Source organism: Rhyacophila brunnea, unplaced genomic scaffold (assembly GCF_057557595.1).
Source record: "Rhyacophila brunnea isolate RB1 unplaced genomic scaffold, BYU_Rbru_1.0 scaffold_16, whole genome shotgun sequence".
NCBI lineage: Eukaryota > Metazoa > Arthropoda > Insecta > Trichoptera > Rhyacophilidae > Rhyacophila > Rhyacophila brunnea.
This window is the reverse complement of record NW_028232816.1, coordinates 441,226-467,184: the sequence shown is the minus strand read 5'-3', so window position 1 is coordinate 467,184 and position 25,959 is coordinate 441,226. Positions and strand designations below refer to the sequence as shown.

General features: G+C 34.9%; 2 protein-coding genes across 4 annotated transcripts; both read left to right on the top strand.

Annotated features, from left to right (window-relative positions):
• Window positions 1-2,853: 2,853 nt before the first annotated feature.
• On the top strand, window positions 2,854-14,891 carry LOC147074101 (uncharacterized). Its single transcript, XM_085943889.1, has 4 exons — window positions 2,854-3,030; window positions 3,345-3,494; window positions 10,997-11,131; window positions 14,865-14,891. Exons 1-4 carry the CDS (start codon window positions 2,884-2,886, stop codon window positions 14,889-14,891), a joined length of 459 nt encoding a protein of 152 aa, XP_085800015.1. The 5' UTR covers window positions 2,854-2,883.
• Window positions 14,892-21,279: 6,388 nt separating this feature from the next.
• LOC147074100 (uncharacterized) lies at window positions 21,280-22,736 on the top strand. Of its 3 annotated transcripts, XM_085943725.1 has the most exons (4): window positions 21,280-21,412; window positions 21,872-21,983; window positions 22,078-22,230; window positions 22,466-22,736. In XM_085943725.1, exons 1-4 carry the CDS (start codon window positions 21,402-21,404, stop codon window positions 22,511-22,513), a joined length of 324 nt encoding a protein of 107 aa, XP_085799851.1. In that variant the 5' UTR covers window positions 21,280-21,401; the 3' UTR covers window positions 22,514-22,736. The 3 variants fall into 3 exon arrangements, 1 of the variants encoding a protein (XP_085799851.1); XR_015070245.1 differs by lacking the exons at window positions 21,872-21,983; window positions 22,466-22,736 and having other exon boundaries at window positions 21,285-21,412; window positions 22,078-22,213; XR_015070246.1 differs by lacking the exons at window positions 21,280-21,412; window positions 21,872-21,983 and having other exon boundaries at window positions 22,202-22,341; window positions 22,466-22,598.
• Window positions 22,737-25,959: the final 3,223 nt, after the last annotated feature.

Here is a 25,959-nt window from a genome sequence, read left to right as displayed (position 1 = left end):
TTGGTGATATATCGCTCCAAGTTCGAACTTGTCGTAAACGCGGTGTTTACATTTGCGTACCTATATAAGTAGATTGAATAAGTGGCAGGTGAGGTCGACACACGCAAAATAAGTGGCAGATACAAATATACTCACTGTTTCACTTAAGTGAATATGGTGTCATACATAAATATGACGATATTAGTGTCAAATGTAAACGTACCATAAGAAGACGACACTGTTTTTTATCTGTCAGACTTTTGATTATCATTTGTTTTCTTTTGCGAACGTTTTCATTTGACGTGTTAAAATTCAAATTTCGAATTTGCAGGAATAATCGAAAAAATGTGACATTTCTATTAGTAACCATAAATAATCAATTTAAATCAAGACATTTATTGTAAGATGATTATGTTTTTGTAAATTACGAATATTGTAAAAAATTACATTACGTATCATTAATTAACTTTTATCACCTGTAATAATACCGCTTATTGGCAAATAATAATACCTAGTCAATTATTACTATTTTATGCTATAATTAGGTATTTACTATAATTACGTAGTAACTACTTTTCCATTTTTCACGTGATAAAAATAATATCATTTTTATTTCCTCACCCAGATAATTTGTTAAATAATAAATTAAGCATGTTTGAATTTATTCAGTAGTATTATCAAGAACCTTCTAATTTAAAAATAAAATACCATTTTTGCTCCTAAGCAAAGCATGTTGATACACCCCTTCAGAGTGGTTATAACTATGAGTATCTTGGTATCTTGAATGACTTATTACGAGAGATAGTTTTTACATTTTTTTCAATCTAATGGGATCTTCCCCATTGAATAAATAAAACGTATTGTAACGCAATAATCTAAATGTATGAAAAATTAGACTATCCTGCAGTGGGGATGGGTGGAGGTAGGGTGGATCCATTAAGCTTTATCAATTATACGTATTTGTTTACATTGAAATAAGAATACAATTTAAAGCTGTTGTCAGTTAGTTTTTAAAATTCAATTAAACCCTGAGAAAACCAAGCCTTAATACGCATCTGTCTACAAAATATTTAAAATAATTCCATTAAATCATACTTATCAAATCATTTTCGATATTTAAAACTCATTCACCGCGGAGTGTTTAATTACTATTATTAATTACCACATTTAAATAACATGCTAATTAAGTATATCTAATGGCCATCTAATGCGGAAACAACAGTTGTACCGTCAGCGCTGTAAGGATTTTAACTCTTTTTCCGACCATGTCCGATCCTAATAAATAGGGATCATATCGTCGTTTCCATTGCAAAATTGAATATCTGCAAAATCTCAAGTTTTCAGGGGAGCATAAAAACAGTTTACAAAATGTATGGCACTTGAATCAATTCAAAAAAGGTTTTCATAATTTAATCGATAATGCAATTTTTGTAAATTGTGTTATTTTGCATGTGTGTAAAGGTGATTTTTGCGGTTTTAATTATACAAAAATGTCAAAAACGCATATTTTGCAGATATACAATTTTGCAATGGAAACGACGATATGGGGCCTCCACAGAGTCGAGGTATGTATTAACATATTTTTGTTTTTTACGAGAAATGGATGTCAGCCACTTTGCTCAACCTATTAGGTCCATACCCTGACTCACACACAAATTGAAAAAGAATATGTGTATTTGCCAGACCCAGGATTAGAACCTGGGATCCACGGCGTTATACTCCAACGCTTAAGCCGCGCGGCCACCTCGGGCGAAACTCATTTACGGAGTGTTTTATGTGGGCGAAGTTGTCGCGGAGCGGAGCGGCGCGCGCAACTCAAACGTATAACCGTGTGTGAAAATGTTCGTAGACAGTCGTTTTGTCGTTATACGTTTGAGTTGTTCGTTTGGAGTACTTGGCCATTAGATATAATTAACGTGTTATTTAAATGTGGTGATTAAAAGGTATTTAAAAGTTCAGCAGTGATTGTGTTAATAGATAGAAGAATATTTTTACCTATTATTGTTTGGTTTAGGCAGGGTTTAATAAATTATAAAAAAACTAACCAACAACATATTGTGTAATATGTATTCTTAGTTCAACGAAAACAAATAAGTATGAATGAAAAAGTACAATATATAAACATATTAGGTAAGTACTTATATTCTTTTAAAATCTCATTTGTGGAAATCGGCGATTGCCAACTGTTCTGCTAGATTGGCGCTAGATTCTCTAAATTGGCGGTGACGACATGCAAATCGTACAATTGACAAATCAGCGAAATGTCAAACTGTCTAAGGTGAATGAAAATCCATCCCGAAGGGAAAACTATGGCGCCGTCTATGCATAGTTCACAATTAAGTATATTAATATCCAACACCGCCAAGCCGTCTGCAAGACCTAGCGAGACAGACTGGCGACCGATAGCTGGCTCTGTTAGTATAGATAATTCAAGTAAACTCCTATGGTGTGTCTAACATATTAATATGAACATATCACGATTAAATGCCGAATAATGCTTATAACAACACTTGATTGATTGCCATTTATTAGTCTATGGATCCTCCGAATTGGTTTGACGTTTCATGTCAAACCATTTCTGATGGTCTGAGAACGGTTTGATTTTCAATGATACACTGAACCAAACGTCAAATCTCAAACCATTGCTGGTCGACTCTTCTCATACAATTTGTACGGATATTGTCTATGGTTTATTTTGATTTGTTTGACTCAGGTTAAAAGATACGAACCTATCGAAACTTGTTTCGAGCGATTGTGTTACTAAATTAATATTCCTAATGTCTGGGGAGGTTTTTTTGTTAATATTTTTTAATAGTTTTCAGAATTGCGGCAACATTTTTCTAATAATTATTACCTTGAGTGGATCCGGTTTGTCACGTTGTTTCTAGCATACTAATTATTAGAATGGATGTAAAGCGAGAATGTGATGGAGAACAATCTGATACAGAAGGCAAGCCTTTGTTTGATAAACAGACTAGCCATTCAAACAGCCCGGAAGTTCGCACACATGTAAAGCAGGAGAATGCCGACATTTCAAGTTTCAATTTTGAGGTTAGTTTTTGGAAAATGATTTCTTTTACAATCACTTTACATTGGGAATTACAACGATAAGTATACTATTATAATAATATGTTGATTTTTTACAAACTGTCTATGGACATGCCATGATATTAAACTTTGTTACAAAAAAGAAATTGTTTATTATACAATTTGACAGCTACGATACTTACATCTGTAATATAGGTTCGGTTCTCTACAATTTATGTTAAATATAATTATTACCTATACATTGTTAAATGGATGTTAGGTACATGAACTGAAATTGGTTATACCGTGATTACAAAATATAATAATGCTTCTTTCAGTATCTTATGGCAGACCTCTCAAATATAAAATCTGAGACAAATGTTCAACAAGCCGTCGTCAAGCGCGAGATTATTAAAGATGTTTCACACCCATTATATTATGATGAAGAACCTCAACCGGGTTGTTCGTATTCAGATTATAGGCAAATTGTAAGTATATATAATGTGTACTGTCTTATATAGAAGGTTGGAATTTGCAATGCATCTTTCATACTCATTTCACCAATATTAATTCGTTACAACTTACTTCATTTAGTGGTTTTAGCTCACACTAATATTTTAATAGAATTTATGTGTAGGTAAGTATATAAATCTTTCGTCACGTAGATCAAAATGGTGATTTTATGGTATTTTCAGAGCATAACCCTGGGAATTTCTTAAACGTTGCATATAATCAATTTATATAATTTTGAAGCCTTATTATCCTTTATATTTATTTTAAACATTTGATGACTGCGTAAAGTATTTTTATTACAAAAAATAGTATTCTTTTAAACCTCTCGATGTAATGTTTTAGAATATACCTAGTCATATTTCGGTACGTCCATGTTCAGTGGTGTAAAGATTTTTTAGATTTATTAATTTTTAAATGCATTTATAAAACCATTAGTAAAATTAATGTTAACATTATATAGTGAAATATTTACGATGAAAAAATTATATTTATAATCTCTGTGATCCCAAATTGGACAAGAATTAGGCATTTTATTATTCGAAAAATGGGCTTTTAAATATTAAAAGATAATTAAGTTACTGTTTATAAGCTATGTATTTGACCATTCAAATGTGATAAACATCCTACGAATAATGATTGTTATATAATCGCATTGTCAATTACCACAAATGTTTAATCGACCCATGGTGAATTGACCCGAGTTACGTAAGTAAGAAGAAAGAGATTGAATTGCGCACTGTGACTTTGGTGATGTTCGCGCACACCGTAGGCAGGCACAAAGTGACGCAAGTCGAAACCACAAGTTGTATATTTGAGACTGGTCCTCTGCAGCAAACAGAGAGCAGTAATACACCCCTTCAACACGTTACTTCCCTTGGAATGTGATAGTGACCATGGAGCAAAAGATGAAAAATGAAAATTGCGTTTTGTGAGATTTCCCTTTTCGTCGAAATCTCACGCAACTCCGCAACCTCATTTGAGCGAAAATTTGCTCACCTATCGAATTCCTTCCAACACAAACAACCGCTACTTTGATTCTCCCTGTGAACGCAATGGTCAATGTAGTTGGACCAAGGTTTCACTGTACTTAACTTAACGACAAAGTCTTATGTCGAAAGACTTATGTCAAATTATACTAGACTTATGTATATGACAAGGCACAATATGAAGTAATATATCTAACGATGATGTTGGACGAGACAATTATTAACTAATATTTGGCGATGTCCTTTATATGAAATCGACCTAACGGCTTACCATTCAGATCACCTAATTCATAAACCAACGGAGAGATCTTAGTTAAAACTATATTTTCCACGTACCGTTGCGCAAGCTTGGTACTGAAATAATTTGCAGCATCTGAGAGTTTGAAGTTCCTCCTCCAGACCCTCTGACCTACGATGAGTTCAGTATCTTTCCTTCTGAGATTATACCTTCTGGCGTTCGATTGAAAATTTTCCAAAAGCTGAGCTTGGACGATTTCGAAGACGAACGGCAAGTTCTGTATGCGATCAGCATACTGCGCACAGTCTGCTGCCGCAGGGAGAACTGCGTCTTTGGCCTTGAGATAGTCTTTCGGAAGATGAAAACGACCATCCAAGATTATCTCTCGACCATGCATGAGGAAATAGGGGGAGTACTTGGTTGCTAAGTTTACAGATGCGTTTATCGCAGTCTGCACGCTTTGAAGATATTGCGACCAGAGTCTCTGAACCTTTCCTACGAGGATTGCCAGTGAGGTACCCACTGTCTGGTTATATCTCTCAACTGTGTTGCCTGCGGAGAGTAAACCGCATTAAGGAACAATTTGGGAATAGAGTACTTTTTAATGAACGCCTTGAATTCCTTCGATATGATTTGACGACCATTGTCCGTTAGAATACTGTTAGGTACTCCATGTTTAAGAAAGATCTCCTGTTCAATGAATTTTATGATAGGTGTTGCTGTAGCTTTTCTAAGTGGGTGTAACCACACATATTTAGAAAAGACGTCGACAACTGAGAGAATAATATGCATGTATCCCTCCTTTGATTTTGGTAGAGGCCCTATCAAATCAATCGACAACGATTGCATCGGGCGGTCGACTTCCTTCGGATTCGACATAAGTCCCGCCGGTGCATTAGTTGTGTGTTTATATGCTTTGCATATAGCAAAACCCTTAATAAATAACTTAACATCTCTGTAAATCCCTGGCCAATAGAACAGTGAGGAAATGCGCTTGAAAGTTTTGAATGTGCCAAAATGCACAAAAGCGTTTCCACTATGAAACTCCGAGATCAGTTTTGTTCTATCCGCGCCCTTGACGCACTCTTTCCAAGTAGAGTCATCAAGGGACAGATCTCCTGCCTTGAATTGTCAGACAATCTCTGCAATTCCGCGCTCAAGTTTTTGGTACCTTAAGGCACCTTGAGAAACTCAAACAAACCTCCGCGTGGAACCACAAAATTTTTGACGTTGTTAACGTTTGACCATACCATTTCGAGAAAGTAACATAAAACTAGCCAAGTCTTTTATACTAAATGGAAAATGATGCGGATGTCCACATCCACAACATAAAATTTACTACCATTTGCTGCACCTATTTTCACAGATACGAGTATTTCTTATTACTATACGAAAATGTTATGCACGAAGCCGCAGCGAACAAACACCTACCTATACACTGATCGAAACTGACTAAAACTGGCACAAAATTTACAGAGAAATACAATAATGATTATCCTAAAATAATTTCATTGTAAAGTTATTTTAATTCTACCTATCACTAATCATAGCATAACGTAACTACAATGACATCACACTATTCTTAACGGAATGTTCCAGAATGATTTTGCATTATAACAAAACACGGTACGGCACTGTGAAATTTTGTGAAAAGGGAAAAAAATCCTACGGAGTCGATGTAATTTTTGCCTTTTTCAGGCAAGAGGTGAGCGCTCGTGAATTTTGTAACAAAAAGTTGTTACATAATTCGATTTTCACTGAATTTGTTTTTGGATCGAACCAAACAAATTTTACTATTTGTGGACGCACGAGATATGCTATGCGACCAAACGGAAGCCATAGTCTGACTATCTTGTAAGTTTTCATTCAAGCTAATCTTTTTATAGACGAGAATTCATTTAAGTAATTGCAGGAAGACTTAGCTTTGATTGAGTACGTAGAACATCATCGTGAACTGGAAGGCCACGCGACTTCTACGTCTTATCCATCATCCTTCAGAAGCGACTTCACGTTCCTCCAACGTGAAAAATCCAAGAGTGCCTCCTGGGTGTATGGCAGGGAATGAAAAAAACGTCCTCTTCGTCGTCCTTCACCATTTGTCTCAAGTTGGCTGACTTGATATGATGATTGATATCCACGAACATATGCTTTTCAATAAATTCTAAAACAGTATATTGGAAGGCACAACATGTTAATTATACAAAAGCGCGTTAAACGATTAACGCAAAAGTTATAAGTGTGCACGGATTGCACAGATAAACGTAGATTTATTTCGGATGCTGGATTCTAACCAACCATCCTTGCGCGCCGAAAGCGGAAATGCTCCCTCAAAAACTTCACACTCGTTCACAAAATCACGTGTCGTAAATAATTTGATTGAATCAAATAAATTAACCATATTTCACACTGTGGAAATATTTCCAAAGTAACTTTAATGTTACTATTATGAGTTATAAACTGATTCGAAATAATGCGGAACGCAACAAAAAAATGTGCGTGTTCCTTTTATCACTGTCGAGCAGGAAGAAACCGCACCTTTTTCAAGAATGCGCGCGCCCGCTCACTTCTCGTCATTCCAACCAAAACATTCCGTGATCGAAGAAACGTGACGTTTACAACTAAACTAAGGACAAATGTGCTATGGGAAAAAATACATGTGACATATAATATGAGATAATTAAATGCTGGTGACTGAAATTAACACGTTAGTCAAATGAAACAACAAACCCACTTCACTGTCTAAACCGCGATGGAGGCGCAAATGTAACATTACAGGAACTGAAAGTTCTTCAATTGTTATTATAAATACTTGCCTACATACAAGAGTGGTACTCTTATGTAATAAATGTACTTAAATGAGGATAATGACTATACCTATATCGGACTTATAACTTTATGATGCTGCTCGTGCCGACCTCGTTCTCACCTCCACCTGCCTTTGCCACCTTTCGGTGTAGAACATGAGATTCTTTCACTCAAAGGGCATGGATACGGCCACTATCCAGAGCAGCTAAACCCACGCCGGGAAGCATCTCCCATGGCGTGGATTCCCAGACTCATACAGAGTCTGGAGTAAGGTTTATGTGTTTCATCTAATCTACAAGGTACCTCCGTCCACCAGGGTGGACGCCAGCAAGCTTTTCTTTGGAAGGGAAACAGCTGCAAAAGACCATGTGCTTGGTAGGACAATAGGTTGAAAATGAAAAGAATAGTTAAGTTATATCGCTGTGACGCGGCAACATTTAATAGATGAAATTGGTCCAGCGATAAGGTATAAAAGAATATAAAGAAATTACGTGGACGGAGACCCTCACACGAGCATCCCCGCCACCAGCAAATATTATTAGCCTACACTACAAATGACAATGATAATGATGGTTATGGTTACATATTTACATGAATCCGATGAGTCCGACATGAAGTTGCATGACGGATGTTATAGAGTTCTCCTCTTTGGTTTTCCCTTCATCTCGTCCATGGGTAATTTACTACACACACGCACTTAACACTGAAAGGTACGGGACTATAACGTCGCCTAGATTCTCGTCCATGGCAGTCCGCCATCTTGTACCCAATCCGTGATTCCGCCACCCGGCGGAGCGCCGTGCGGGCGATCCGCCCAGCAGAACAGTTCGAACCAGAAAGAGAACGTTGCCTCGGATTCGTGCGGCACCTTGACATCGCCCCGCGCCCCTCCCACCTTCTGCCAATGCGCTCGTCGATTCCTTGCAGCCAGTGACATGAATGAGTGTTGCAAGTCAAAAGTCACAAGTTAGACTTTTGGTAACGAGTTTATCACGTTACATCATATTTGTTTACATTTGTAATGAAAAATGGAAAAATGGAACACCCAATTTGAAATTGGAATTTTTCAGTTATTATAGGTGCACAAATGAAAAAAAATCGTGCGCAAACGTGCACTAACAATTCACAAACAAACGCACCCAAAAAAAGTTGGAGTTTTAACATTGGGTGATCCAGGTAAATGGACCTGCTGTTAATATTATTTATAGAGACAAATAAATGAATGAATTATTTTTAAGAAATGGCAACACTAATTAGTAGTCAGAAATTGCGTTCCAGCAAAATGTCTGCCAAATGGTCCGCGATCCAACCGTCCAGTTTGATTTGTTTCGTTCAGCTTGGTTTGTTTTGTTGAAACATAACTTTGATATCAGGCGTTTAACAGTATCTACCAGTATTATTATAATGATACCGGCAATACAATAATCTCTAGGAACAATGTGATCTCCCCAGGGATAAGTTCTTGGACCCTTCTATGGAATATCCTGTTTGATGACTTTCTGTCGATCCCGCTTCCACACGACTACAGTGTTATTGGTAATTTCTAATGGCGCACTTCTCCTTATGAGTGCCAACAGCGTCAATGGTCTCGAGCAAGCTGCTAACGAGGCTTTGCTACCTAACCATAATGATCTGTGGTTTTACTTACAAACTTACTTTTGCACCGAATAAAACAGAATCCACTCAAGGATGCAGCCAACCTCAGGTCAATGTCGCTCACCATCCGTATGGGTAGTACTTTAGTTAAAATCAAAGATAGGATTACATATCTAGGCATTTTACTGGATGATAAATTATAATTTCTGCACCACGCCAAGATATCGGTGGCTAAAGCCAAATCTGTTTACCATTAGATCTCCTGGCCTACTGGAAGTAATTATTGGGGTCTTAGGTTAAAATACAGATCTCTTAAAATAGCTTATGATGCAAACCGTATGAGTATCGAGTATCGCCAGTATCATAGATGTAAGTTATTGTCTATCCGGAACAATCTTTTCATACGTCAACACTCAGCATTACTTGCCCTCACTAAGGCTTATAAGATGACTTCCACCAACGCGTTGCCTGTCCTTGCTGGAGTCCTTCCGTTAGACTCACACATTCAAGTTCGTGGTACCATAACTGCTTTGCTCGGAGGTTTGGAGGCGGAGGTTGGCGCTATCTTAATATCGCCACCTCCAGGACTTGGATCATTGGGCCGGTGCGCTCGAAAAGTTATTGTACGCGTGTATGAAACCGAGCCGCGAGCATGGCAGGGGCGATGGACCACCTCTTCCAAGATCAGTCAAACGCACTTGTTTTTCCTAATATAAAGTGGCGCACGGAGATAACCAGATTGACTACACGATTGCACTTATAAGTTCTTAACTGGACAAGGTGGTTTGCCTCCAAACTTTATCAGTTTGGCCTAATAGAATCTCCGACTTATGTTATGTGACAATGCTTATGACGTATGCTTATGTGACGAATTGCAGAATGCCGATCACATCCTTTCTCAGTCTTTAAAAAGTTGGCGAGAAGGCCTTTTCTCATCAAAAAATTGACCGTAATACATTATATCGAAGTAGAAATCACGCACATTCTAGTGCACGCCAACTAAGGTCACGGGAAGTTGCTCCTGGGAGACTTTCGGAACAAATTTGAAGAGCGCATAAAAATATCTAGTAAGCAAATATCTCCCAGTTCACGCGATTTGCTCGAAACCGGAAGTTAAAAACCAATCTGTCATGAAACGCATATCAGCGCCGAATGTTCCATAAAAATACCTCTCATTATGCTTCAAGTATAATAATTATCAACACAAATGTGTGCGATAGTGCAATAAAATACTTGAACATTACGTGTAGCTTCAACGTAAGTTGCATGCTGGACATCATGCGAGAAGACTTTAAATAAGTATTTTAGGCAGACTAGAGTATGCGGTGTGATGCCGCTAAGCTGATGAGATGGAATTGGTCTGGAATATCGTTCGTTGAGTATACATTACGTTGATTTGCCAAATGCAGTCACAAATTGGCACCAACTGACAGCAGAAGAAAGAGCTGTTTTACCGTTACATAATAATATTGATAATGTTGTAATTTTCAGAATCGTGAATCCGGTGTGATTAACATAAAGTCTGAGAATGATAATGATGGAGTCATCAATGAAGAATTTATTGACAACGCAATCCGCCAAAACATTATTCAGAATCCTCAACGTTGTTCCTCTGATCCACAATACAAGTCATTAGATCAGGTACCTACGTTTAATTATAAAGGTCGTATTTTTAAGCCTGATGGCACTTACTTTAAGTTGAAAAATTATTATCTTTTCATCATTTGTTCCTAAAAAGATCGATACTTACTAAACTGGCATTAACATTTTAAAATGATTTCGTGGATATAGATGTGGCTACTGTAACGAAAGAGTTTTTGCCGTTACACAATATTAATAATGTTATTTTCAGAATCGTGAAAACGGTCTTATATATATAAAGTCTGATAATGTGGGAGTCGTCATCAAAGAAGAATCCTTTGTTAACGCAATCAGCCAAATCAATAATGAGAATCCTCAACGTGGCTGCTCTGATCCAGTAGAACAGGTACGTTCAAATTATTATAAAGGATGTTTTTTAAGTCCGATAGAACTTTAAATTGTAAAAAATAGCACGAGGTAAATTTTTATTTTATTTTAATTCGAAAGAAAGACTTGCATGGCATTAACATTTTTTACGGCTAATGGCCACCGCAGCTGTTCTGAACGAAACAAATACTGGACGTCCAATTTAGAGCACTTTTTTTGTACACTGCTGGTTGTAAATCACGAATAAAAGCGAAGCCACAAGGGCGCTTCGTACGCGCTGCTTCGCGAGACCGCTGTATTCCGACTGCGAGTGGGAGTAAGTACGCAACAGCGCTGCGTTCTCACTTCCTCTCGCAGTCGTAATACAGTGATCTCGCGACGCTGCGCGTACGCAGCGCCCGTGTGGTTTCGCTCTTACACGAATAGTGTTGGCTTCCGGTGCGTCAATTGTCGGGTTTTTATCGGCAATAATCAGAACCCCCACATGAATAATTAATGATCCTTAAATAATTCTTAAAACAATTTAGCGTAGTGTCAAATCTGATGACTATAGAGATCAATAAATGACTAGTTCATTTGTGACGACTGATTTTCAAAGTAAATTATGTTAATTTGCTAGCGTTGTTCAAGCGTGATTCTATATATGTTGTTTTATCAGTCTATACTGTTCATAAATGTCAAAATGTCAGGACAGTGTCACAGATTAGTTTGACACATATATTTTATTGATTTTAATATTATTAAATTGACAACCCTCTTCTTTTTGTAGATATCTTCTCAGCAATATTTCACACATAATTCACTGGACTTCGTAAGAAAAGATACAGTTGACTATAACTTCACCAATGTCAATATAACAGATGAAATCAATAAAATGGAAAATATGACACAGCATTCAGCAATTACTACAGATGAACAAAACATAAAACAAAAAGTAGTAGTAAAAGTAGTTTTTAAACACATTTATGTGAATTTCGATAATTTGCTAGCGTTGTTCAATCGTGACTCTATTCATGTTGTTTTATTAGCATAGACTGGAGATTAGTTTGACAGTTAAGCGTTTCGTAAGTTCTATCTAAGCAAAAAACAACCAATCCTAATAATATATACCTGACGAAACACTGTATCAATGCTATTTGAGTTATTTTATTGATTTTAATACAATTGAATTGAATATACCAAACCTTTTCTTTTTGTAGATTTCGTCTCAGCAATGTTTCACACATAACCCACTGGATATCGTAAGAAAAGATACCGTTGACAATAACCTGACTAATATCGACATAACACATGCATCTAATAAAGTGAAAAATATAATACAGCATTCAGAGATAACTATAGATTTACAAAACGTAAAAGAGGAAGTTCTGAAATCATACTTGCCAAAAGTGGTTCGAATTGTGTTGAGAAGGGTAACATATTTTCCACGGAATTTTATTTGCAATTATTGTTATGAAGTCTTTGAATCTGGAAAGCATCTTAATAGTCACTACATTTCATGCATAAAGCCTCAGCATCTTAGATCATACAAGACGTGTATTGTTGAAACTCCAAATCAATGCAAACTGTGTTTTAAAAATTTTCTTACAATTAGTTATCTCAAAAATCATCAATTGACACATACTGGTGAAAGAACACATCAGTGTGATGTTTGTTTAAAAGATTTTAGGCGAATTAGTGAACTCAAAATACATAAAATGACACATACTGGTGAAAAACCACATCAGTGCGATGTGTGTTTTAAAAAATTCATACAAAATAGTTCTCTCAAATTACATAAAATGACACATACTGGTGAAAAACCACATCAATGCGATGTGTGTTTCAAAGAGTTCATCGTAAATTGTAAACTCAAAATATACGTCACATAATATTACGCACACTGGTGAAAAATTACATCAATGCGATGTGTGTTTTAAAAAATTTCTGGTCATTGCTCATCCCAAAAGTCACAAAATGACACATACTGGTGATAAACGACATCAATGCGATGTATGTTTTAAAAAAATTCTGCAAATTGGTCATTTAAAAACACATCAAATGATTCATTCCGGTGTAAAACCACATCAGTGCAATGTGTGTTTTAAAAAGTTTATCGCAAATAGTCAACTCATAAGACATAAAATGAAGCATACTGGTGAAAGACCCTATCAGTGCGATGTGTGTTTTAAAAAGTTCATAGTAAAAAATGATCTCAAAAGACATAAAATGACACATACTGATGAAAAACCACATCAATGCGATATGTGTTTTAAAAAATTCGTACAAAATAGTTATCTCAAATTACATAAAATTACACATACTGGTGAAAACCCACATCAATGCGATGTGTGTTTTAAAAAGTTCATTACAAATAGTGATCTCAAAAGACATAAAAAAGACACATACTGATGAAAAACCACATCGTGGGACTTGTTTAAAATCTAGTACCCATGAGAACAAATGACAACCTAACCATTGCTATCAGGCATAATCCTCAACCTGACTGATGATTCCACATACGAGTCAGAAAGTACCGCAAGAAAACGATGACGTAATATTCCATACGAAATAATCTGACACGTGCAAATATGACTATTTGCAAAGTTTTCATCGTAAAAAAAAACTCACAGATAACGAGGAGATGCTGTGCCCATCTAAATAATCTAAGAGCGCGATGTAAAACCATATTTAGGCGCGTACGTCCATTAGATACTTTATGGGTCCGATTTCGACGACCTAAGTTCTGTGAGAAAAACATTATTTATTGTTATTAGAATTTCCAAGTGGAAGAGTGAAAGGAATTGTGACCGGTTTTTCCTTTTAGAACTGCTGCTTAACGTATATGGTTCTGCATCGCGCTCTAAGATCATAACTAATGGATTATCATAACTCTTTTTATAAACTTAGTGTTATGTTCAAAATGAACATAACTAACATTCATACCTCTGGCAACCCCAAAGAAGATCTATGGTAACGTCGATGGAGCAACGCGATTAATAACAGATGTCGCTGTTGGAATTTCCGGCCGCAACGGACGTCGCGAGGTGTGAAACAAGCAACAGGGCTTTTTGATTCTATCTGTCATCCAGTATAGTCGTGCTCTGCTTTGGTTTTACCCAACATTTATAATGGACGTTACTTAACGGAGCACGGTTGCAGCCGCAGTGCTTGAAGCCTCTGTATCGTCCCAATTTGGTATTTTAAAACTATTATTATTTGATTCACTACTCTTTCAATGTTTTTTTTCTAACTTAGCTGCTCGTATTTCTTTTAGTAATTCCAAATTTCAATATCGAGCCGCTCAATAACCTTTTAATGTAATTCTAATTTCTTGCTTTGACGATAATATAGTTTCTGTCAAGTATATAAATTGATCTTTTATTTATTGTTCCCACTTTATTCCACACTGTTATAAAATTATTATCTTTCACGGTTTCAAGATCGTGTGGCGCCCAGAACATTATTATTCACATCTTTAACCATAGATTGCACGTGCCTTCAGCCGTGTAATGCCTTCTTGTTTTCTAATTTAATTTTACAGTTGTCAGTTGCGAGGTTACGGAAGTAATTATTGTTCAGCTTGAAAAGGATGCAGGTAATCCATGGCCCTTGCTTATGTCTCATGCTCGCTTTACACTTTACTCTATTCTAAATCCCATTTTAGAAACTGTGCCTTTTATTTTGTAGTTGTGACGACAATGATCACAACTACAAAATACTAATATATCAATAGTTAGAGAGAATATTTATGTTTTATATTCGTTTGGCAGATTGTTGCCTTTAAATTCACTCATTAACCCAACGCCATACTATTTAAAGTTGAAATAAATGTAGCAGTAAAATAACATTTAATTTTCACTGGTAGGGACAACCACCAGATGTTTTACATGCAGATGTTTTGCAGTACATATTATACATATATTTATGTAGTGTATAACATGATATATAACATGAACATTATACATGATTTTTTTATATCGAATATAATTACAGTAGGTAACGATGGTCACAACATTGTAGTTTGATTTGATATACCTAAAATAAGGATTGAGGTGCACAAGAAAAAAATGATAATAGTGTTTAAATGATAATCCACATTCCATATTCTTCCAGACTCAAGGTCGGTGACCACTTCACACCAGTTAGGTGTTTAGGTTTCCACTATTTGAGGACGTATCTGTGAAAACAAAACCATAAAATAAATTTTCATAATAGATGGTGTCATATACAAATTCATCGGGCACATCTGTACCTTACAGCTGAAAGTCTGTAAGTCACAAATTTAATATTTTGCAGGAGAGCAGTTTTAACTAAAAACAATCAGTCAAGTATCTCTACAAAAGAAACTTTTCGAATATCCTCGATTATTTTGCTAAATTTGTTATTTGTAAACGTCATTCGAGGTTAGACTTCTTTTTTTTTAAATTAAGTACCTACTTAATTCATAATTGGGAAATTATTGGACTTCAGCACTATCTGCTTTAAAGTGTCTATTGTATAATGTCAATATATACTATGAACCTGGGATTTTAAATAAAGTAATTAAACGAATAAGATATCATTTAAAATTATATAATCATTACAGGTTTATGTTAAGCCATTTCACATGATGCAAACATAAAAATAATAATAAAAAAATAACAAATTTGTATAATATCGTAGGTATAACGTCGTTGCACAAAATAAAACCCCAAGTGCTACCTATCACTTTTTGGTTTAAAGTTATTTTCGAAAAACTAAACCTCTAATGTGATGTGTCTCATATATTTAAAAGTGCTAAAATCTCCGATCTGCTGACTCGTCACATTGGAGGTATTATTATAATTGTGCACGCACTCGGCACATCGGAGCTTATGAGTTCTACGCTAACATTGTGCCGGCAAACTATCAGTTGCTAAATGTGTGTTTTTCGTGATATAAATATGCTGTTATTCTAAATGTTATTGAAAAAATATTTTGGAGTAAGTTATTTTTATGATTTCCATGTACTATTCATCAATTTCGTCGTCTTTCTTTTTGTTTTAATAGATAATATGTAATTTGGACATTAAAAGTAAAGAATAGTGCATAATGTCTAGATACTGGACTTAAGGTGTAAAAACAGAAGATATACCGAAGGAACAAAGAACGCCAATGCCGTTGTGGTCATATTATGACCATACCTAAAAGTAATTAATATTCTTTACTTTGCGGAAATATTTCTGATGAACAGCGTAAAAAAATATTTGAATTCTTTTGGGCTAATAAATCATAGCCCGAGAAAAAGTCGTATATCCAAGGTTTTGTATGCACTCGAAATATAAGAAAACGAAGGGTTACGTCATCATCCTTGTGCAAAAAAAACAGGATGGGCACGACCAGCGCTCGACAATTTGCTGAAGATATTTACATAGTTATCAAATCGTATGTGTATTTTATAAAAAGAAGTGTCAGATTTTCTATTCTATGGCCTATCTACCTTGGACGGTCAACATATTTTTTCCACGAGACGGAGCGTAATTTTACAAATTTCACGAGCCGGAACAGCGTTACGTGCGTCCGACCCTCGATATTTCCGATAGCAATGAGCCTTTCCAAATTGTTGTATAATAAATAATGATAGCTGGTAATGAACTTTTTTATTTTACTTGTTTACTGTTTTCTGCATATATCTGTGCCATTATTACTTATAACTACTGTTTGTCTTTGTCAATATATTGTTTCTGTTCCAATAAATATAAATATAAAAAAAATAATTCAGCTTTTCTATAGTGTTGACAACGTACAATAAATATCTCCAATGTGCCAAAACGGTGCATCACTTACCTCCGATGTGAAACATATTATTGTTATTTCTTTTATTGTAGAACTGATAAGCATTATCGATCATCTCAAGAACTGAAATAGTGTAATTAATATTACTCCGATGAACTGCATTACTATGAAATTAAAAACCATTCTACTGATTTATTAAAACTGTTTTTTGTCTTTATCTCGAAACAAGATTTTTGCACATCGGAGGTATAGGTGTTTTGTACAAAGACGATAAATTTGATGAACTTTGATATGCAGATATTTTTCGCATTATAAAGTTTATACCTACATGTAATGGATTTAACATTTGTACTCTTCCATTTGAGTCGTTTTTTGCAACCCGGGTTTCGCCTTTCAGCATCTTCGGGCACTGTGTACACTCACCAAAAGGCAAATAAATACTGCCAATGAATATACTATTATATAATAACGATACTATTAAATCTAGCTTACAAATCAATACAATAAAGTAGGTAAAAACTACATTACCTTCTTATCAAGTCAAGGGTCACAATAAAAAAAAGATACCGAAAGGCGGGCTTCGCCTTCGGTCGCAAAAACGACTGGAATGGAATTAATAGTACAAATTTAAATCCATTAGAATTTGAATTCAAATTCCATCAAGTACTTTCGGTCGATAGTATTAATATTATACACGTTGCATTGTGCTTTCAACCAAACATACCTACATATCGGATTATATATATTTTTTTAATAATTCAGATGGTATCCGACTGCGATATTTGGAAAACCGTTCATCCATTCCCCTTTTCCTCAACACTATCAGTGCAGATAGTGACTAACAATGCACGAAGATTAAAACAATCTGCCAATTTAGAAATATAGGTATGATCCATAATCCAATTTAATTAGGAAACTCCACACGATACCTTTAATTATTGTGCATGATGTGCATGATGTGTCACTAGATTTATCGTCATGTACCTATTGTCAAATTAAATAAATGTCTATAGCTTTCTTTTGTAGAAACTTTGACTATTAATTAATAGGTTAGCAGTGGTGTCGGCAAACACTGAAAACGCCCCACTGGAATTATTACATAGATAACGTAAATGTATTCCAAATTTGATTTTTTTTAAATACTTCTTTGTGGCTGTTCAAACACTATTTTTTTATTGAATAATTACCTAAATATATATTTGAGGCTATTACAATAGTACTAATTATTGTTTATGCTTAATTTGAATCATTGAAAAGAATGAAACAAATTTAAATCTTTATGAAAGACATCATTATTATTATAGCAACGGGTAATATTATAGTATTGTAATATCTACATATTTATTTCAATCCACTGCTGGGTTCCGCAACCCAGGGCTCGAAATGGACCGGAACGCACCGGAGCGCCGTTCCGTTTCGTGAAATCGGTAAAATTATCGCTGTCTCGTGGAAAAAAAATATTGAACGTTTGAACTAGATAAGCCATTTAACAAACTTATTTTTATAAAATACACATAAAGTTTGATAACTTCCTAAATATCTTCAGAAAATTGTCGAGCGCTCCGGTTCGTAATCTTGTTCAATTCGAGCACTGCCGCAACCTGATTCTACTACTATCGGTTTAACGAATTTGTGATATTATACCTATCTCTATCGTTCTTATTATCATCGACCTGAATCAATTCACTGCTGGATAAAGGCCTCCCTAGCCTGATACTACTTCTTTCTGTAATATGAATTGCTGTATTTATCAAAATCGGTAATATAATATATATCTACATATTCATATCGTCATCATCATCATCAACCAGGATCAATCCACTGCTGGATGAAGGGTTGCGGAACCTGATTCTACTACTATCGGTTTAGCGAATTTGTAATAATATACCTATTTCTACCGTCCTTATCATCATCGACCTGAACCAAATTACTGCTGGATAAAGGCCTCCCATAGCCTGATTATACTCCTTTCTGTCATTTGAATTGCTGTATTTATCAAAATTGGTGATATTATATTACCTATATAATATTTATAATGTAAATTGTGTTAACCAACACACACACACACACACTTGAAAATCCATCGATTTATTTTAATGTGAATTAAGCATACCTACCTAGTTAAAATCTCTAATCCATTAGTAATGTTGAGAGATGGTGTCAAACGAGAGAGATTTTCTGTAAGTAGAATTACGCAGAATCCAATAATTCTTTTCAGTATAACTCAGAGACGTCCATAGATAAAATACCGCCCCTAGGCAGCGCCAAAATGCCGCCTCATTTTTTATATAGTATTTTTATCATTCTTTCCATGACTCCAATATCTAAGAAATGTGTTGTATGGATATATTATATATTACTAACAAAATTTCCGACTAATTATTCGCAAATCTGCACGTGTCGTTTCTGGTCACCAAGGACGTCGAAGGGCAACGGAAGTAAACTAAATATTGTGAATCCGACAAAACCAGTGAGCTGATTTTTTTAATAGAAAGATATTTTCGTTATTACTAAGTTAAGGTACCTAACTATTTCTATATATTGCAAATGATTCTCTTCGATTTGCCGCCCTTCGAGTAACTCCCGCCCCCAAGCGACGCTCAATCTGCCTACCCCCACGGGACGTCACTGGTTACATTACACGCGTCTCGACCTGCCAAAAGTATTAGGATAGCTAGTGTCCGTTTATGTCGCATGTCTTCTTGAGACATGCTGTATCAAAAAATTAAAGCAAACATTCTTCTTATTGTGCCATCCTCTAGCGGAGGTCGGCCACCATCAAGGCGATATTATCTTTGTCGTAATGAGCAATGTTAGCCGTGTCATACAATCGCTAGACTACATCGTTGAGAAGCTAGCTGAAAATTAAATAAACATAAAATACTTAGTCATTCACCACTACACAAAGACAATCAATGGTAACTTGTATGATATTATACAGAATCTTAACTTGATTAATCGAACGTGCATAAAATAGTAAAGCATCCTTTTTGATAAGTTCACGAATAGTATTGCACCATTTTTGTTAGGTTGGTTATTAGTATAAGCATTATAAGTAAGTTAATAATATCGAGTACTTAATGTCAAACAACACTATCTACAAAAGTGCAACTTTACAGGGGAGCTAAAAATCGTTACCTATTTTAGATTCTTGTAACTCAACAAGAGAAATGTTTATTTAATACCTAATGTTCATATTTTATAATTTATTGTGTATTGTACATTTATCTTGCTTATGATGATGTTAAAATTTATAGGAATAGTTTTTAAAAAAATACGAGTATGATAACAAAGGTAACTTAATATGTAGTTAGCGTTCAACTTTACTGACGATTTAAAAAGAAATTAGAAAAGATTGACATAAAGTTGTTTGACTATCATGTAGCCGGAAATGCTAAATAACGTTATCTAAAATAAAATCCTTTTTTATAGAATATAACGTTGTTTGACTTTAAGCACTCGATATAACAACAACAATAATGATTTAATCTGTGAGTTATTGTCAATAAGCGAATCGAATGGTTGAAAATGTATTTTGGGCGATAATTTACCTTACTTTACTTTACGATAAATTTATATGTAAAAACTTACTAAAATGATATACCTACTTAAGTAGGTACTTAAAAAAATCTTAAATATATTTTTTATACGTCAAAATAAATTAAAAGTTAGGTACCCACCTATGTATATAAAAACAAAAGGATTTATTTAGTAAAATTTGGATTCAGCAAAAGATCGCACTTGAGACCCTAAAAGGCCGCAGGTTCATTGTCCCTGATTCCTTGCTTAGTAACTCGATAGGTACTAAAAACAATTAATTACCTACCTAATAATTAATCTGTGAAATCCAGTGTAAATATTAATTATTCGAATTTGACTTTGAAGTCCTTGAGATAGGGTTTGCTCTTTCTTCTTCGCGTGAGGTTATATTCTACTAATTTATTTTCCTTTTTCTTTTCGTTGGTCATTCTCCCCTTTTTATTTACTGGTCATACCCGCTCGCCTTTTTTATGTAGGGAGTTTGGCATTCCTTTGTTTTCATTATGGATTTGGCTTAAAAGCCTCCCCCAAACCAAAGCGAATATTCGCAGCGAATTCGCAACGCCCTCGCTATCGCTGTCGCTACCGCTTGGATTTGATGCGAATTTCGCGTTTGGCCCCACACCAAAGCGTCAGCGACGCAGCCATAGACTAAATAATTTTATTTACGCGCCAGATTTAAAATTGTAAATATTATTAATATTTTACGCCAATTATTCTATAATTTTTATGAATTAAATATAAAAAATACACGTACACTATAGCACTTTCAGAATTGCTACAACTTTTACCCACTTTGCGTAAAGTGTATTTTAATTATCTGAAACAAGGTGGCAGCATTGGATGCAGCCATAGACTAAATACATATACGAATGTCAAAGTGACAGTTGTGTGTTGACAAAATGTACACGTCATCTGAATGCTTATTACACGCTGAAGATATAATGAGATGGCGTGCGACAAATTACATCGACATTTAATATAACCTTACTTTATGACAGGGCAAGATTGCCATGGCTCATAGGTAAGATAGATTTACTCAGTTTCATAACTGCACAAATTATAAATAAGCATTTACCATGAAGGGTTAACAGGATTTGAAGGTAATATGCTATTGAAATAACATGTCTCCGTTATTTGAATTGTAGGTTTTGACTATTTTGCGTTTCTACGCAGAGGGAGCGTACCAAAAACGGGTAGGCCAAGTCTTCTGCGCAATGAGCCAGGCATCAGTAAGCAGATGCATAGGAAACGTGTCCGATGCTATAATAGCAGTGCTTAGTAATACTTACATACAGTCGCCATACAGCGCTGACAGTCTTTAGTGTTGTGTTGATACCCTCTGATCAATTTATACAATATTACAATGTACATGTCATGTAACTAGAGTAACTGCGCATAGACACAACAAGTAAATTACCTACTCAATAAGAATTTAACGGGAATATTATTTTGTGTCGGTAAAAATATTTTTTAATTTCAGACTTCAAGAAAGGGCAGGTTTCCCGAAAATCATTGGGTGCATTAACTGCACCCATGTGCGAATATACCCGTCATACTTGGAGACTTTCAAAAATGAGCGCAGAAAATTTTCTGTAAATGTGAAATTCGTAATAAAATCTATGTTGTTTCTGATACATTCATATTCATTACGTATAATATCATAACATGACATTTATTTTTATGCAGGTATCTGACATGTCTGACATGGACATTCTGGCAGTGAGTGCCAGATTTCCTTTGAGTGTTTATGACCAATTCATATTTAGTGGATCGTTGGTAAAAACTGAAATGAAACATCTACAGAACGACAAGAATTGGGAATTTTGTTTTATTAGGGAAGTATGTTAAACTTTACTTTACTATGGCAGTACCAGTAACAAATATTTTTGTTTGGTTTATATTCATCCGTATTTTGTACAGGTACTTCAAAGGAATCAAAATTTTGCATAGGTATGAATATGATATTTAATGAAACAGTTTTTTAATTATTTAAATCCTGATTTCTAATATTTTTACAACTTTCAGTCGAAAACATATTCAAATTAACAGACTGTGTATATTGAAATCATTCTAGTGCCACCATAGGCCAGCCAGACTCACTACACGGCTGCCCGCTGTTTGACCAGGGATGTGATTGAGTGTTTTTGGATAATGGACCACACCAGATCGCATAGCTACAGCAACAAGTGCAAGACCAACCGTGGCTATACATACAGTATACATGTATATATTAAATATAATTTATGTATATTTATTTATGGCTTATACACCGAAACAAAATATGTCACTTAACTGTACTTGAATATTTTTGCAGGATCATTCAATAAAAAATACTTGGTTTAGGTTAAGAAAGTTTTAATAATCATTTTTGCACAGAATACAAGAAAAATATTTATATAATTATTAGAATTACAATGAGCTTTAAAAGTTACACGATATTGTAATAAAATGGACAAATATGAAAAAAAATAACAATAAATTGTATATAGATAGGTAGACAGGGTTCAGATGATTCTGGCAGTGCAGGCGACTCATTTAGGTGTCAGTATTGTTACTTTCAAATGACAATAACACCATTCCAATGTGATTCGGTCGTGCCAGAAGACTCTGTCCTTCCTCTATTTAGTAACCGGGCGTTTTACAACTTTAAATGAAAATTAAGTGGGTATATAGATAGTATATTTTTTCTAGTATAATATTATTTAATTAGGTGACTTTTTATTTCTTTATTACTTGAAATGGTGTTTATATGGTAGATGGATTATAATGGTTTTGAAATATAGTTATTTTTGTTAATTCTACTTTAACTGAGTCATTTACCTTGACAGCTGTTTCGGCACATAAACTCATTTTCGGAACATTCAACAATAATTTGTGATTATAAAAGAGCTACAGGTCACGTAGCAAATTAAATACGCTTAGTTAAATAATAAATACATACCAAATATTTTACAAAATACACCACATACATCCATCTAATATGGTATATAAAATACAGATTCAAGTATCAAATAATTCTTGGATAAATAGATGTTTATGTAAGTATATGTTTTTTTAAATACTTACATGATACTGTGTTGTATAACATTTAAATTTATATTTTTGATTTTGATTTACATACTTAAATGTACCTACATAAATTTGTAATGTACAGTAGGTACTTAATTACATTTTTAACATTAGGAAATTACCATTATTCGATTCTATCCACCCGCCATGTCTATAATCACCCCAACGCTGGATAGAAAGAGACATCACACAAAATTGGCTGTTTGATAATAAATGGTAGTTGAAAAATATTTTAGAGTATGATTATGTCCATAGAAACAGGTTTTAAGTCATTCATATTTGTCCGAATAATGTGTAGCAGAAAAATAGAAATTTTAAAAAGGGTCTATTCAGTATTCACCCCATTCTACGGCAAACATTTTTCTTAATAAAAATAGGTACATCAATAGAGGAATCATAAAATGGACCTTGGCCCTCGCCCACGCCTTATTCATCCTTGTATATTATATTATCACACTTAATGTTTTGGAAAATTCATTAACATTGTGCACAAATGCCACTTTTGTTGATTGACACTTCACTTAGTTGATCTCTTTGTTCACGTGAAGTACAATAAAAGTATGTAGCAGCGAAGAACTAGAGACCGAAAATAGTAGAAGGAGCTAGAAGAGGCTTTCATCTAGCAGTGGAATGACCCCGACTGATGTTGATGATGAAATATTATTTTATTCCTGTTAATGCCGGGGGTTTCATTTTTAATTTCTTCTGGTGCTTTGTACCTACGTTGAAAGGTTGAAGATCTTTGCTAAAATTAAATTCATCACAAAGCATTAGTATATCTCCAACATCGTTCAGGTAGGTATCCATGATGATAATATAATATTATGTACTTAGAGGAGGTACCTGACCTTTATATTTACATGCACATAAAATTATTAATCTTATTGCCTAATGCAGACCAAGATATACCTACCTACATAATATTACATGAACAGAAGTTTAAGAACATCTCAATTAAGTTTAAAATGTTTGTAGGTAGGTATACAAATTAATGTGAAACAGAAAACATTGGTTATGTTAGGTAGGTACATGGAACATGTAGATATTATCTTGGTTCGCGGTCGGCACTGGGCAAAACCAGTTTATTAGCTCAATATACCTATACATAATGAAGGAAATATATACCTAGTAGGTATATAGGTACATAATATCGTTTTTGTGATTGAGGTCTCTTGAGATCAAAAAACAAACAACCTAGGTACCTATGTCCTACTGTAAATAACCCGATAGTAAGTAGTATGTAAAGTTTTTGGTCTAAAACCTTACAAAATACCACAATGACGACATGGAGTACCTACTTATCTACCTATATGTATATTATATCTTTAGCTACAATAGAAATGCTATACTGCATAATGTTAGATGCAAAAAAATAATCTTAGACTACCTATCTAACCTAAAAAAATATTATCAACGAATATAAAATGGGTATTCACGTGACCGATACCGAATATGATTGAAGTAGGTATTGTAAATGATACGTATCTTATCTATGAATGATACCTAATTATAACATTATTGATATGACTGCTCGAAAGTCGAAACCAAAACGTCAAACGATCGCAATAAGTTAGAACTGTCAGTGCCCTAACAATCAAAGTTATAAAGTTTCTGTTATTAAAGGCTGTGCATGACGCAAATTAATAATATGTATTTTTTAAATATCGGGACCTTAGATTAAAGTTATTTATTTATAATAGCGTATTCATCCTGTCAAAAAACTTTACATACTTTGGTTAGACAAAGATAAAAGATATTATTATGACGACCTTCATACCATTTTCAACAATTTCCCTGCCAATTTCATCCCATATCTTATCTTTCTTTCTCATGTTTTGTAGTCACTGTCAGAGAAATTATAAAGGATTGGATATTTCCGGACCAACTCGATCAGCTGCTCAATGTCTTCGCCATTTTGATTTTACTAATTCCCTTGGCGAAATTGTCCGCCGCGAATAAATTCGCTGTCGACAGAGTTCCCGAAAATCGCAGCGAATATTCGCTGCAAATTCGCACTCAAGACGCAAGGCGGTCGCGCAAGCGTGCTCTGTCCCGTAAGCCAATACGAGCTTGATTGGCGAATAATTCGCTGCGAATATTCGCCGCGAATATTCGCTTTGGTTTGGGGGAGGCTTAGTTTACATGTTGCGCTGACAGTTCATTCTAACTATTAAAAAATTTATCTTGAACGAACGTTAAGTGATAGTTAAGTGAACGTTAAGTGATCAGTGATTGTGGCGCAACATCTGAAGTGAGGAGGATATTCTAAAAGCAATGGACATCAGACGGCGAAGCAGGACTGCTACAGGAGGAAAAGTTCAACGTACCTACGAGCGTCGATTAAGATGCTGATGTTTGAGGTATCCTCGTTACGTACCTTATTTCAGCAGGGGGAACGGCAAGGAGTGGCACAACGCCCAAAAAATAATTCTTGGCGGCCCCTACGGTCGTAGAGTTGGTCTATATGACAAGTTGCGTCGGTGCGACCACTCGTCATCA